This window comes from Cherax quadricarinatus, chromosome 16, assembly GCF_038502225.1.
Source record: "Cherax quadricarinatus isolate ZL_2023a chromosome 16, ASM3850222v1, whole genome shotgun sequence".
Classification (NCBI taxonomy): Eukaryota; Metazoa; Arthropoda; class Malacostraca; order Decapoda; family Parastacidae; genus Cherax; species Cherax quadricarinatus.
Window position 1 is genome coordinate 48,919,041 of NC_091307.1, and position 16,313 is coordinate 48,935,353.

At 40.6% G+C, this 16,313-nt stretch overlaps 1 protein-coding gene across 1 annotated transcript in view; it reads left to right on the top strand.

The window, feature by feature from the left end:
- Positions 1 to 16,313, top strand: part of LOC128688812 (glutamate receptor ionotropic, delta-2-like) — a 109,414-nt gene that overhangs the window by 54,649 nt on the left and 38,452 nt on the right. The window contains exons 2-5 of the mRNA XM_070085676.1: positions 7,798 to 7,916; positions 8,043 to 8,159; positions 14,736 to 14,959; positions 15,098 to 15,226. Coding sequence (XP_069941777.1) covers positions 7,798 to 7,916; positions 8,043 to 8,159; positions 14,736 to 14,959; positions 15,098 to 15,226 — 589 coding nt within the window. The remainder of the gene's footprint in view (positions 1 to 7,797; positions 7,917 to 8,042; positions 8,160 to 14,735; positions 14,960 to 15,097; positions 15,227 to 16,313) is intronic.

Genomic DNA, 16,313 nt, shown 5'->3' on the forward strand with positions numbered 1-16,313 from the left:
CCAATCTCTGCAACTTCTCTTCAGAATCTCCCAAGAGCACAGTGTCATCAGCAAAGAGCAGCTGTGACAACTCCCACTTTGTGTGTGATTCTTTGTCTTTTAACTCCACGCCTCTTGCCAAGACCCTCGCATTTACTTCTCTTACAACCCCATCTATAAATATATTAAACAACCACGGTGACATCACACATCCTTGTCTAAGGCCTACCTTTACTGGGAAAAAATTTCCTTCTTTCCTACATACTCTAACTTGAGCCTCACTATCCTCGTAAAAACTCTTCACTGCTTTCAGTAACCTACCTCCTACACCATACACTTGCAACATCTGCCACATTGCCCCCCTATCCACCCTGTCATATGCCTTTTCCAAATCCATAAATGCCACAAAGACCTCTTTAGCCTTATCTAAATACTGTTCACTTATATGTTTCACTGTAAACACCTGGTCCACACACCCCCTACCTTTCCTAAAGCCTCCTTGTTCATCTGCTATCCTATTCTCCGTCTTACTCTTAATTCTTTCAATTATAACTCTACCATACACTTTACCAGGTACACTCAACAGACTTATCCCCCTATAATTTTTGCACTCTCTTTTATCCCCTTTGCCTTTATACAAAGGAACTATGCATGCTCTCTGCCAATCCCTAGGTACCTTACCCTCTTCCATACATTTATTAAATAATTGCACCAACCACTCCAAAACTATATCCCCACCTGCTTTTAACATTTCTATCTTTATCCCATCAATCCCGGCTGCCTTACCCCCTTTCATTTTGCCTACACATATATACATATATACACATACATACATACATATACATACATATATACACACACATACAACACATGCATATATATACACATACATAGTTATAGGTCGATAATTCCAAATATAACTGTATTGTACTTGAAACACTCGGAACAAATAATGTTAAAATTGTACCCCAGACATACCTCATATAACATTCATCAAACTCATCATGCTACCGCCCATTCTAGGAAACCAGCCCATTTCATCCCCCTTACCTGCCTTTCAACTCCCGTAAATCCCGTAAAGTGAAATTCCTATAACCCTCACTTAAATCCCTCTCCCATCTCCCCCCATACACCTCCTTATTTCTACACTTTGTCCTATAAAAAGTTGCTGTTAATGCATTAATTCTTTCACACACGTTCGCTCCTCTCATAGCCCAAGACATATAAATATAATCCGTAATTATATACCCTACCGCATTCTCTACCATCTGATTCACCCCACCTATGTCTAAGCTTAAAACCCTCAACACCTGCAAACCCCCCCCTCCCACTAACCTTATTACCTTACCCAACCAAACCCTTATTAGTTCAATACATTCGCAAAAATACACTATATGGAAAACAGTCTCCCATCCACCACAAGCCTTGCATATCCCATCCTCCCGTATTCTCTTATGGAATAAAACCATTCCAGACGGTAAGATCCCATGTAAAAATCTATACATTACTTCTCGTACTTTAGGTTTTAAACGTAATTTGTTCAAACGCCCCCAGATATTACGCCAATCATACATCGGATAAACACCTTCTACCACTGCTACCACTGCCTTACCTTCCACCCCATCAAGGTTTCCCAATTTAATATGTGAAGGATCGCTCATGTTTATGATGACCCGTAACATTGCCTCACCTATTATGAACTCCCTACCCACCCACCACCGTTGCATATCCTGACGTATCTTATGAAGTCCGCCTTCCCTCGCCCCCCCCTCCCGCTTATAACTACGTTTCAAATACACACTCATAATCCTCTTTTCAACAGCTATAAGACCCAGCCCTCCACGGCCAACCGGGAGTGTGACAACCGCTCTACCTAACCATTCGCTTCCAGTACCCCAAATGAATCTAAAAACGCGCTTTTGTAACCTTTGTATCTCACTACGAAGTATCGGATATATTGCTGCTACATGCCAAAGTTTACTATATAATAGGACATTCGTTGTAATTACTCTTTGATGCAAAGTTAAGTGTGCAGCTCGTAAACCACTGAGGCGCTTCAGTACACCATCTACAATACGCACTGAATTTATTTGTTGTGCTAACTTGATATCACTTACATAAACGATCCCACATATCAGTAATTGGTCCACCTTTTTCCACCTTTCAACTACTTCACATTCCTCACTTAACCTATCTCCAAGATCCATATACTTCGTTTTCTCCTTATTAATTGACATGCCAGAAGCCTTTTCAAAAACATTTACTAACTTTTCCACCCGAGGCAAATCCCTGTTACCACTTACTAAAATCGTTGTGTCATCAACATATCCAACAATGCCAGCCCCCCCACCCCTTTCGTCACCAACCCCATTTGCTGCCAATAAGACCCTAATTCCTCTATAAAAGGGATCCTGTAAACACGCAAAAAATATTTGTGAAAGGGGACAACCTTGACGTAGACCCCTGCTCATCTGAATTTGTTCTCCTAACCTTCCATTTACCTGCACCCGCAAGGATGCATCTTGATACATTAATTTGGCCCATGATATAATTTCCTCTCCAAACCCCTGCCATCTCATAATCTTCCATAACGCTTCCCTTTCTACACTATCATATGCCGCCTCCCAATCTATAGCCAACACCCCCCCCACTCCCAATTTTACTCTTTCTTCAATAAAACTTCTAATCAAACCATGCCCGTCATACATAGACCTTCCCGGCACCCCATATTGTCCCTTATCGATCACTTTACCCAGGACCTTTTTTATTCTGTTAGCTAAAATTCTTGCAAAAATCTTATAATCACCACACAATAACGAAATAGCACGATAGTCTTTAACTGTTAATGGCTCACCTTTAGGCACTAAAACGACCACAGCCATCCGCTGCTGTGCCCCTAAAACCCGATCCCGCTTAATGATATTGAATAATCTTACCAAAAATTCTTTTAAAACGCTCCAATTTTGGAGATAAAAGTCACTGGGCAACCCATCAATTCCTGGTGCCTTTCCTAATTGCGCCCCGGATAAAGCTACCCATGTCTCGCACTCCGTTATCGGCCCTTCCAAAACGAATCGATCATGCTCTGTCAACTCACACTGCACAAACCTTCCAATTGACTGTAATGCTATTTCACTTATTCCCACACTTTGCGTTTTCAACTTAACCCAAGCATCAATATACCCACTCATACCCTCAGTCGTCGTCAACACCTGGTCCACTTTATACCCTTGCATACCTACCTGAACATTCAACCCCATTAACTCCATTGCCTTGCGACGTGTGTGTTGACTCCGCAACACACACGCCGACGGCCGATCTCCCCACAAAACCTCCTCAATCCCGCCCTTAAGCCTTTCCCCATCAAACCTCTCATTTTGTAAATTCCGGATATTTTCCTTCAAACTTTCAATTTCAATAACAGGATAATTAGCATTAATGTGTGCATAACAGTCGCGCAACTGCCCCTCTAAATATTTTTGAAAACCGTATTGTAACTGATTATATCTCTTCCCTCGATTAATATAATATTCCTTGATACGTTTTTTAGCTATTGTTTCCCACCAATTAACCATGGCAACATCCCCTGGTGCTTCTACCACTAAACGATCCCACATATGTCCAAAAGACAAAAGACTATCCTCTTCCTTTAATAACTTTACATTCAATTTCCAAAATGATGGACCCCTCCGAGGCACACCCTCAATATCCACATCTATTACCACTCCTCTATGATCCGAAAAAACCACATCTATCACATCCACCCTCCGCACAGTAACCGCACAAGGCACGTACATTCGGTCCAACCTCGCCGCATAACCTCGTTTAATGAAGGTATGCTCTACCATCCCTCCCCCCCCACACACATCCTTTAACCCCACCCCGGTCAATATATCCCCCAATATACCCAAACAACACCCCGCACCTCTGGGCTCCACATCTTTACGACGTATCACGCAATTCCAATCTCCGCCTATTATTGCAACATTCGGTAAACCACGTAAAAAATAGACCAGCACGTCCCGAACAAATTTAGTTTTAATACTCACGTCACCCTCAGCCGGACCATATACACATACTAAACTAATGGGAACCCTACCCCAAGTTCCATCCACCCTAATTACCCTCCCCTCCCCCCCTTCACTACGCCTTACTATAAACGGGCTAGTTTCCTTTACCAAAATGGCAGCCCCACCTTTCAAACGTGTCGCATGTTCCATGTACACATTATAACCACTCATATCCAACTCATAACCAGGCCTAAAATTATGTTCCTGTAAGAATACCACATCCACACCAAGTCTCACCAAATACTCATTAAACCACTTAAGCTTCCTCTCAGCTCTCAACCCGTTAATATTTATAGTAAAACACTTGAATTCAACAAATGGGTTTTCCTTTTGTCCCCGGCATTGACTTTACCCCAGTTCGTTTTGCAACACCTCTGTCCCTCCCCCCTTTGTTGGGAATCACCTTTGCAATCCCTTGATCCTTGGGTTCACCATTCCCTCTCTTCTGTACCTCCACCCAAGACTTTTTCCCAGGGCGTTGGGCAGGAGTGAGCACATCATCAGAATCCGATGATGCTGCAGTCCTCTTTCGTGTCCCGCCCTCCACCTGCATTTTGACATCTGAAGCACCGTCCTGATGCACCTCCACCTCTACTGCATGCACCTTCAATCCTGTAGACTCTCTCGTCGACAAACCGTCATCTTCTGCCATACCATCATTCACAGCCTTCCCCAGAACTGAGCCTGGGTCTTCCACCTGATCTAGGACCGATTCCTCTAACAAGTCATCCAACGCCTTTACCAAAGACGCCGCCACTTCTTCACCCATATTAGGTAGTCTCTCCTCAAAAACCTTATGTATGTCCAATGACTGAGATTCTCCTTGTAGCGTTACAACTGGCGATTCAAGCTCCTTTTCCTTGTCTACCTTCTCACTCCATGACAACCGTTGTTGGGGCGGTGTAGCAAGAGACTGTTCTCGCTCATCACCAACCTCGTCCACTGGCTGCTGTTGCTGCTGTTGCTGTTGCTGCTGTTGCCGTTGCTGTTGTGCCGGGTACCCACTTCGTTTCTCACACTGCGCCGCGATGTGGTCATATGACCCACATAGCCGACACGTACGTTGTTGCCCCGCATACGTTACATAGACTTGAGTCCTTAATTCTTTCAACACAATATATGAAGGAATAGGGTGCCGAAGAGTCATTTTAACTGTATACGCGCCTTCCAGCGCACCTGCATACGGTCCAGTTGCCCATCTCCCTGCTGTGGCTACGTGAACCGTCCCATAAGTACGCAGTTCACTGGTAATATCAAAATCAGTCGCCTCAAAAGGCACATTCCTGATTTTCACCCAGGTGTAATGTCGAGATACATCATGAAGTCTCACCGACACAGCTGTATTAACCTGTATGATGGTCTCCTGATACTTGTCGACCACTGCCTCGTAGACTTGTGCAGACGTCATCTTAACGAAGATTCTTGTCATTCCATTTAATGCGACACCACATATCTCCTCATTTGCTATACCATAGGTATCGCGAATGATCGCTGGTAATAATAAATCCATGTTGGATCCTGTGACAGCACCACGGATCATCTCAATGCAGACAGTGTTGATTCTTCTTCTGCTATTCAGCGCCATGTTGGAGAAAATAAAGTTTCCACCAACCAACGCTAGGGGCAGCTCAATCAGGTAAACTGCGCAAAACAAACTCAAACAGGAGCGTCTGCGCAGCTCGTCCACACGGCTCGGAGGCGATGAGGACAATACACTGAAATTAATAAGATGCAAGAGAAGTATAATAGCTTGGGTCAGCATATTTTAACATTTAATCATATACCTGGTGAGGAGAATCCAGCTGATTTCTTGTCTCGAGTTTTACCTTTTGCTAAATTTGTAAATGCTGTATCATTGGTTAAAGGACCGAGTTGGTTGGTAAATAAAGCTAATTGGCCTGTACAAAAGGCGTATATTGCTCCTGTTGAAATTACTGTGACCACCGCTCCAATACTTTCTCCTTCCTTAGCCATTGATATAAATTGGTATTCTTCTTTACCCAAACTAATCAATGTAACTAAGTTGGTGTTTAAATTTCTAAACAAGATGAATATTTCATATAAGTTTTCACATCCTCTTGAATATTGGATAAAGAGGGTACAAGAAGAAATCTATGGAAATGAGATTAAATTGATGATGGAAAGAAAAATTGTGAAAGGTTCAATAATAGAGAAATTGGGGCTGCATTTAGAGAACAATGTAATTAGGTGCAGAGGAAGGTATGGTGATTATGCTAAACACCCTATCTTACTGCCCAAAACTCATCATCTAACAAATTTAATTGTTTTAAATGCTCATAAAAATGTAATGCATGGTGGGGTACAAGATACCTTAAATTGTATTAGGGAAACTTTCTGGATTCCACAAGGATGGCAAAGTGTAAAAGGGGTGATTAAATCTTGTGTAATATGTCGCCATGTGTAAGCCAGATCCTATATGTACCCAGGTCCTCCACCATTGCCAAATGAGCAATTTGAGTCATTTAGCAACGAACTCCACCCGGCCGCAGTGTGGAAAATACTGTATATATTTTCCAGAAATACAGTATTTTATATGTAAATTGATGGCCTATATTGTAGTTAATAAAAATTAATTTGTAAATAGAAAAATAAACCAGCAACGGTGGGTTAGCATCGCTGGGGAAGGAGACGCCATTGTTGTTTGAATGTGATACAAGCACATTAGTGCAATGTGCATAATTTTCGTCGCTCTAGGGGTTATATTGGACTTAAAACCTCTCAAAAAGGAGCCAAAATTGTTGGAATTGCAGTCGTGCATAACGTGAGAAATCAGGCGACTGGACATGACTCCGTAATTATATGGAAACAAGATATTACCCCAGCGAAGTCATGTTTATGTTTATGTTTAGAATTCTGGCCAGTAATTTCTTCATAAATTTAGACAGGGGGGCTTTTGAGTATGACACACAATAATCTTCAGACAAATTGGTGAGTGTTATGATTATAAATTCTCCTTCTGTTACATAAATGTGTATATGTAATCATTTATTAATTTTAACACACAGTCCACAAATTTATATTAATGTTTACCATAATTTCTGGTAGTGTATATTTCATTTGAAATTAATATAGGTCAATAGTGACTTGTGGATATGACAGTTGTAGGTATCGAAGGGGGACATTTTTTGTGACCTAGGTGTCCCAAAATTCCTACTTGTCTATGTAGCTTTGATAAATAACAGTTATCTTTGTTACCATTTACTGGCATGTATCGTATGAGTTACATCCAGGTAAATTTAATTTTCCACACATACCATGAAAAAATATTGAGTAATGTGTTTTTTTTTTTATTTTTATTATATTATGCATTATAGGAATCCAATTTTAATTAAATACATATATTTATATGTAATCAATTCTAAATATAGTGAAAACCAAATTATTTCATTGCTATTTCGTTTTTTCTTTTATTTTTAGTAATTATTAGAAGGAACACACAGCTACAATTCTTAAATATTTACAGCAAAAATATTTAATTTACTTAAAATTTCACAAATGTTTTTCAGCTGGGACTAGGACTTCCAACATGGTTGCAGAGTCGATACTGTTTACTGTAGTATTGTTGATTTTTGTGCAGCTGCCTCACGCAACAGGTAATTGAATATTCATACATTTATGAGTTGTATTTTTCTTGAATATTATTATAATACATAGAAATGAAAGATGCTTTGCCTTTGTAAATGAAACATTTTATCACTAATTTTCACTGTGTTCTTTCTCACCTTAGGAGTCGGAGCAGCAGCGAGGGCTGTTGAGACTACCCTGGAAATGCATTCTGGATCAGACTCCCGTTGTTCAGTTATCTTCTTCCTTGACGATGTCTCCTCGAAGACCCCATTCTTCATTGTAAGTGAAAAATAAACAATTTTCTTTAAATGGGGCCCATGGCATCCTGGAATTCGAGGAGAATGAATGAAAGGTTTAGGAAAACTATTAATCACTTTCTCAATACATTTTTTTTCATTGTTTCAGGAGCTAATGTCATTGATGCAGTCTAGCGTTGGGATAACGTTGTTTGAGGTGAAAGTTCAGGCTGGTGACGCCAACTTAGAAGTTCAGTTCTCCTGGATGATTTCAGAGGCTAAAAGAGTAAGTGGTTCATGATTACTGGGAAGTATAATGTGAGGGAAAAGTTCAACAGATAGGAGTAGCGAGCGAATATATGGTGACGATAGTTTGATTGCCAGTCTGCTTGTTGAAGTAGGGTCAATGTTTAGCTCCCGCTATCCCCCCTTCCCTTTTTCCACCCGGAAAGGTGACGTGTAGTGCTCCGACCAAATGGATAATCACTTGACTCACAGCTCTCAACACAACTGTAAGTGAAAGCCTCTGCTCCTATTTTAGCGAATATCTCAGCTAAAAGCTTCACTTTTAACTAGTTCTGAAACTTAGTTCATAATGCCTTGACTTTCATGTGTCACATCTTGCTTTTAAATCCTCACCATTCTTTTAAGTACCTTACACTTATCATGGAGAGTGACTTATCGAGCAGTGGTTAACTTTTGTCTATTTCTAGCTTGGAATGTCAGCTTGGGTCATCTGGCAGCTATAGAGACAGTGCTGAAGGAGACAAACTTCACACGAGTTCTGGGACGTCACCAATGATCTACATACCTGAGTGTAGCCAACCCCAGGCAACTACCCCTCATCTTTGCACTGGTGAAGGACCTGCGTTCCTATCATCTTGACGGATCATTCAAAAAAAGACATACTGTGACTTAATAGTCGTTGGGTTGTCACTCACCAGCTGTGACCCCCCACACCATTAGCAACGGCTATAATTTCTATCATGCGCGGTGTCAACCTCCACCAGACACCCCAGTCTAACTGTACATATTAGCTTTGAATTCAAATATCATTTTTCATTTCTCTTTCAAGCAGGATAAAAGTTCATATTTAAATGTTTTATATTTTCAATTCTAACAATAAAGTGTTTATATTTGTATGCTATTATTCTTTAATATTTTTTAATTTTCCTAAGGAGGAGCCAGCCTTGGTAATACCTATTTAAGATCTTACAGGGCTGAGTAAGCCTTCACATATATCAGCACATTATTCTTGAACCAGAATGTAAGGGCTGAGTAAGCCTTCACAAGTGGCGACCTTGCCAGGATCACTCGACTGAATGAAAATTCGAATCCGTCTCGAATCTACCATTGGAACTTCAACGCCGCATACCACAGACGGTTACCACCAGCCATGAGTAATCATTCTCTATGGTAGGACTACAGTACAGGTATTTAAAAGATTTGGTGATTGTTATAGCCTCAATTTATTGTAAGTCAAGTCAAGACAGGAGATACTAGTTAATTCTCTCACCTTTTGTTTTGGAGCTTGAAGTGATTTGGAGAAACAGACTCTAGGGACCCGAGTTTTTCCAGTGACAAATTGTTTCATTGAGCACTATTTATTATATCAAGGGAACTGTTGTAGGACACTTGATTTGTTAGTGAATGGTCAAGGGACCCCATTCTACTTACTGTTTGGTCAGAGCCAGCATAGAACCCACCGTTTTCATTCATGCATACTGTTTAATCGAAGCAGGGATCGAACCCTCCGACTTATTTACAGTTTGAGTGGAGCAGGAATTGAACCCTCCGTTTTCTTTTATACCCATTCCATTTTCCCCTGGTAGTTTAAGTTATTCTTGCATGTATGGAGGAGTACCAGTTTTGGATGAACACTGGGAGTAAGTTAGGAATAACGGGGAAAAATTTAGCTTTCATTAGCGCTAAGATCCAGGAAAGAATTGAAAGAGATAGAATAGAGAGAGAAAACCAAGAAAGTCAGTTCAAAAGGAAAGAGAAAAAGGAGAGAGAGAGAATCGAAAGAGAGGAGAAAAAGGAGAGAGGGAGAATCGAAAGAGAAGACAAAAAGGAGCGTGATAGACTTGATCGTGAGGAGAGAGCTAAAGTCTGTGAGGAACAAGTTAAATTAAGAGAACTTGAGGAAAGAGCAAAAGATAGAGAACTTGAGGAAAAAGATAATGTGAGGAAAGAGCTAGAGAAAATGAGTTAGGAGAGAGAGAAAAAGATCATGAGGAAGAGAAAGCAAACCTTGAATTAGAAAATAAAAGTTAACTTATCACGACAGCAATTAGAGGAAGGAGTAATTGAACATCATGCAGCTAGTGTGCATAGTGCAGCACCTAATCTACCTCCCTTCACAGAGGGTGAAGACATAACCTCATACATTATTAGGTTTGAAAATACCGCTACCCTCTGTGAATGGCCTGCTGACACCTGGGCTACCAGGTTAGGTATGTTATTTTCTGGTACAGCTTTGAATATCTATGCAACTTTGTCGCAGAATATCATGTGTAATTATAACCTACTGAAGGCAATCCTTAAAGCATACCAAAAGAACACAAATTCTTATAGGAAAGATTTCAGGTATGCCACCTTACAGCATGGCCAAAATTTTCAGCAGTTACAGGTAGCACTCTTTCTTTTGTTCGACTTTTGGATAGAGAGTTCAGAAATTGATCACAGTTATGAATCTATTAGAGACTTCATGGTCGCTGACCAGTTCCTGACAGCTCTTCTTCACCAGATAAGAACATTCATTAGAGAACATAACCTGATTAAAGCTGAGGAAGTTGCTGAGGCCGCTGACTTGTATGCCGAGGCTTACAATTCCCATAAAGACCTACAGGAATCGAACCCTATGGTCAAGAATTCACCAGATCTTAAGAAATCAAAGCCTCTAGTAGAAAGTAAACTGACGTCTTTTATTCTGGTTTGTCATTTATGTGGTGTTAAGGGACATAAACGTCCCAATTGTCCTAAGAAAGTGCAAAAAGTTGGAAGATGTTTTAAAAACTGCAATGACCAGGCACATTTCTGTTCGGGAACAGTTAATGGACTTAATGTATCTACCATTTTACCAGACACTGGATGCACGTGTATAGTCGTTTCTGATAAGCTGTCCCCTAACCTTAAAGACACTCATGCCTCTGCTATCCTTTCAGATCACTTGGGCAGTACAGACACTTTTTCCTACCATCCGTTGTTATATTAGGTCTAAATGGTTCACAGATTGGTCCGAAGCCGTACTAGCTCCCATCACTTCTTGCTCCGTACTAATAGGTAATGTAAAAGGTGCCATTCTTCATTCTGAGGTTGACCTTTCATCACCAACCATGGACATAAGTTTTTCAGCTCCTCTTCCTGTAAAGACAAAAGCCCCTCGACAGTTCAGATGAGGCAATGTCTCATGATATTCAGGTGAGGTTAGAAACCAGTGATACTACTCTCGAAAGCGAGGTAGTAGGATCACCGGTTCACTTGTTAGATGAAAGTGAGGATATCGCCTCCGATACTATAAATGTCTTGACTAGGGCTCAAACCAAAGTGCAGGCTTTTCCTACTGTCCAGCCTTTCATTTTCCCTGACTTTAAGCCTTTAGATATATCGAAGGACTCCTTTGTCAATTTACAACATAATTGCCCTTCTCTTCAGAATTGCCATCACGCAGCTAGCAAAAATCAAGTTATCCAAAGGAAAAACTTTTCATGTAAATTTGAATATATAAAAGGTAGCTTGTACAAGTCAGTATTCAAATTAAATTCAGATGAGATAGACTATTCCATCTTAGTTGTTCCAAGTCAATGCAGAGAGACTGTTCTTAAAATGGCTCATGACCTGCCAGTGGCCGGACATTTCTCACACCGTAAAACCTTGAATAAAATTAGGGAAACTTATTTTTGGCCCAAAATGTCCTCAGATATCACTACACATTGTAGATCGTGTAAAGTTTGTCAACTGTCATCCTCCCGAGGTACCCGGCGAGTACCTATGGTCGAAATGTCAATCTTTGCGGTACCGTTTGAAAGAGTAGCTGTTGACATCGTTGGTCCTTTATCACCACTTTCATCTAGGGGACATTGATATATTTTAACATTAGTTGATTATGCTTCAAGTTTCCCTGAAGCCGCACCCTTAAAGTCCATAACTACTACAGAGGTGGCTGAAGCACTTTTGTCCATCTTCTCCAGAGTGGGCATCCCTAGAGAGATTTTGTCGGACTGTGGGACACAATTCACATCTGAATTAATGCAACATCTTTACCAACTTCTGGGAGTGAAGCCTCTCTTCACAACACCCTATCATCCCAGCTGTAATGGGAGGATTGAGCGCCATCATTCAATTCTCAAATCCATTTTAAGGAAACTTTGCTCCCTTAAACCTAAGAAGTGGCATCGTTACCTACCCTGTGCTTTGTTTGCCATGAGGGAAGTTCCCAGTGACCCCCCACATCATCAGCAACGGCTACAATTTCTACAATGCACGGTGTCAACAACATAAACCAGGCACCTCAGTCTAACTGTACATGCACAAATAACCCGCACATAGAAGAGAGAAGCTTACGGCAACGTTTCGGTCCGACTTGGACCATTTACAAAGTCACACTAACCAGAGGTGGAGCAGGACGGCTATATATAGGCAGGAAGAGGTAGTGGTGGTAGTAGTAGTAGTAGTGGTGGTAGTAGTAGTAGTAGTGGTGGTAGAAATAGTAGAAGTAGTAGTAGTAATAGTGGTAGTAGTAGTAGTGGTAGTGGTAGTAGTGGGGAATAAGGAGGAGGAGCCAGTCAAATACAAAGAAAGAGGAGCACTGCAAGGGAGCTAGGTGCCCAGAGGGAGAGCAAGTGCACAGAGGTGGGTGAAAGGGGAAGTGGTGAAATAATGAAGGAACAGAAACACGAGACAGAAGAAAGACAGACAACCCAGATGAGAAAAAGGAAAGAGGAAAGGGGAAGAGGGAGAAGAAGAAACAGAAAAAGAAAGAAAAAATGAGGAGTCAGGTTAAGTCACGGGTGTTCTGAAGTTTGGAGCATTATACAATGTGGTGGGAGAGGAAGGCATCTACAGAGACGAAGCCAGGGTTAAGATTCATACAAGGAAAGTTGTGTATTAGAGAGGATTCAACTAGACGGCGACTATTAGTTGGAAGTAGGGAAGACAGTTTTAGCAGAAGTCCAGGCAATAGGATGGCTATGATCTCTGACGTGACAGAAAAGAGCATTGTTAGTGTCGGTAAGCCTAACACTATTTTTGTGCTCCCTAAGTCTGTCAGAAAGAGATCGAACAGTTTCTCCAAATTATTGAAGAGGACAGGAGGAGCAAGAAATAGAGTAGACACCAGGAACATCTGTAGAGGGAGGAGAGGTATGAACGAGATTAGTGCGAAGAGTGTTAGTCTGGCGGAAGGTAAGCTTGATGTCTAAGGGACGGAGAGAATTGTTGAGATTAGAAAGACCGGAAATGTAGGTAAGGCAGAGGATAGAAGAGTTCCCAGGAGTAGAGAGTTTGGGAGAGAAGAAATTGCGTTTAGCAGGTGAAAATTTCTGCTGGAAGGAACTGATGATCACAGATGCGGAGGGCACGGAGAAAGAGGGAGATAAGAACACTTTTCTTGACAGGGGAAGCATGATAGGAAAAGTAGTGAATGTGCATGCCACTGTGCATAGGTTTTCGGTAAACGGAAAAGGAAAAACCTGTATCTGAGCGGTGGACCTGGACATCAAGGAAAGGAAGCAAGGAATTAGATTCCCATTCAGCTTTAAACTTAATGGAAGGGGCAAGACTATTAAGAGCTTCAAGAAAAGGTTGGAAGAAACTGGAGTCATGAGGCCACAGAACAAAGATGTCATCCACATAGCGGAGCCAGAGTGAAGGTTGTACATCGATGGTAGGAAGAACAGTCTCGAAGTATTCCATGTAAAGATTAGCAAGGACAGGAGAGAGAGGAAAGCCCATAGCCACACCGAAGGTTTGAGAATAATATTTCCCTTGGAAGGAAAAGGAATTAGAGTCCACACAGAGGCGGATTAGATCAAGAAAGACATCAGTAGGTATAGGGAGATGTAGAAACCCTTCATGGGCCTTCTCTCTAAGGAAATCAAGGACATCGTAAGCTTCTCTCTTCTATGTGCGGGTTATTTGTGTATCGTTCCAGTCACGGTATTGTGCCTTTTTTTGTTATCTAACTGTACATATTAGCATTGAATTCAAATATCATTTTTATATTTCATTTTTCATTTCTCTTTCAAGTAGGATAAAAGTTCATATTTAAATGTTTTATATTTTCAATTCTAACAATACAGTGTTTAGATTTGTATGTTATTATTCTTTTTCTATTAATTAATTTTCCTAAGGAGGAGCCAGCCTTGGTAATACCTATTTAAGATCTTATAGGGTTGAGTAAGCATTCACATATATCAACACATTATTCTTGAACCAGAATGTAAGATTGATATTAGAACTGATAAGGGAAAGTAACTGTTAATTTACAGTTGAGAAGATAGGTAATATATGTATTTTCATTGAGGTGGTTTTGTAAGTTTCACACTTCTGGTGAGGTTATTAGAGCTCTATCACCCTATTGTTGAGGTGGGTAAGTCACTCTCATTTATTCAGAGGTGGGTAGGTCACTCTTACCTAATAAAAACAGTTAGGAGGCCTGGTGTGGGAATGTGCCGTGGAGGCTGTGACCTCCGGAAGCAACTCCAGGTAAACACCAGGCAGACTCTAAGTACATTACAGATAAACTTTTACTTTGCTGTTGAAGCTGTGCCACTCTCACATTACTACCAAGGTAAGTGGGTTACCCTCACATACCACCTAAGCCAATATATCACACCTAGTTTCCTACTGACATCAACAGCAGCGGCAGGAGTCATGGTGCGTGACGGTGGTCGTAATTAGTGACGACACAGTTTTCCTCGCCGCCTTTGCTGAGCGGTCCCTCAAGGGTCATCTTCTGCAGTGGTCAACGAGGCTCCTCGTCGTCACTCACCTGCCGCTCCAGCAGCTGCAGCAACTCCACACGACCTTCTCCATGACGAATTCCATGTTGCTTATTATTCAGAACACGGAAAATGAAGTTAGGTATGATATAAGTTTTTGTAGCTCATTTATGTGTGAGAAGAAATTTTCCACACTTATCTGTTTATTTACTAAACATGATATACTAGAAACTGGAGGATAATGAGTAACTAAAATGCATTTTTAATACCACATATATAGGTGCAGCATTTTTATACATCTTCCGTTTAGTCCTCGTGAAGCCAAGGCTTTGAGAATAGCCTCCTGGACAGCTCACCATGGACTCACCCTCGTCACCAATCTTTCACTCTTTCCTGATAAATTTTCAACGTAAGTTTCTTACAGAGATCTTACTATACTTCATTTTCTGCTACCCTATAAAAATATTCCCTTGGAATTATGATGTCCGTGGAATTACGGCATGACAGCTATTCAGTTATCGTAAATTTGTTGTGGAGAATAATTCCCTAAGTACTGAGTGGAGTTCTGCTCGAAATACAAAATATTACACGTTTTGTAAACTGCCTCCAATTTATCTTATTGTAAAATTCTTTTTCCATATTTAGTTCAAATTCTTCAAGCGATTTTCCTTCACATGCGACTAAATATTATTTTTTTGGATGAATGGTTTGCACTACTGACAAGATGAAGAATTAAGACAAGTGCACAACAACTGGGCAACTTCACTTTGTACACTTCGCCATTCAGTGGTTTTATCAATAAAGTCAATGGACGGCGAAACGTCTACAACGGCGTAAAATCTACAAAGGATATCTAGGTGTTGAACATTTGTCTAATTTTTCATTAATTTTGGAGTCGCAATATACAGTACGTGTCCTTAAAGAGCATTTCCCAAAATACCACAAGACTCGTGGCATTTCACACTTTCAGTATGACTATGCACACTACCATTTGAAAAATCATGTCATCAGATGGTTGTCTGTGGCAGCATCAGAGTTTACAACCATAACGCGAATCGCATTAATATTTTTTGGTATAAAATGAAAACACAGATTCATTACGTAGAAAAAAATAGATTAAAGAAACTGACTAGTTTGACTTTAAAGAGCTTTCTGATTTAATATCTGCCTGAAATTTGTAATCACATCTTCTAGGAGCAAGACCAAGAATTAATAAGTATTTGAAATTCGGATTTTCTTCTCCATAATGTTACTGCGACAGTTGTCAACATCATTTGCGAAGCTCAACATTATTTGCTGAGTCCTTACCTTCTTAAACAGTAGAACTTTGTATCACCTTTCTAGAAAAACTTATTAGTGTCCCCTGTACAGAAAGTTCTCTCGACAGTTCCTCCTTTCTCTTACTTCCACAACATTAAGGCTCAATCTTCGTTCCTAGGTTTACCGAGTGTCTGTTTAAATGAACAATATTTCGTATGTTGGAAAAGGTATAAAAT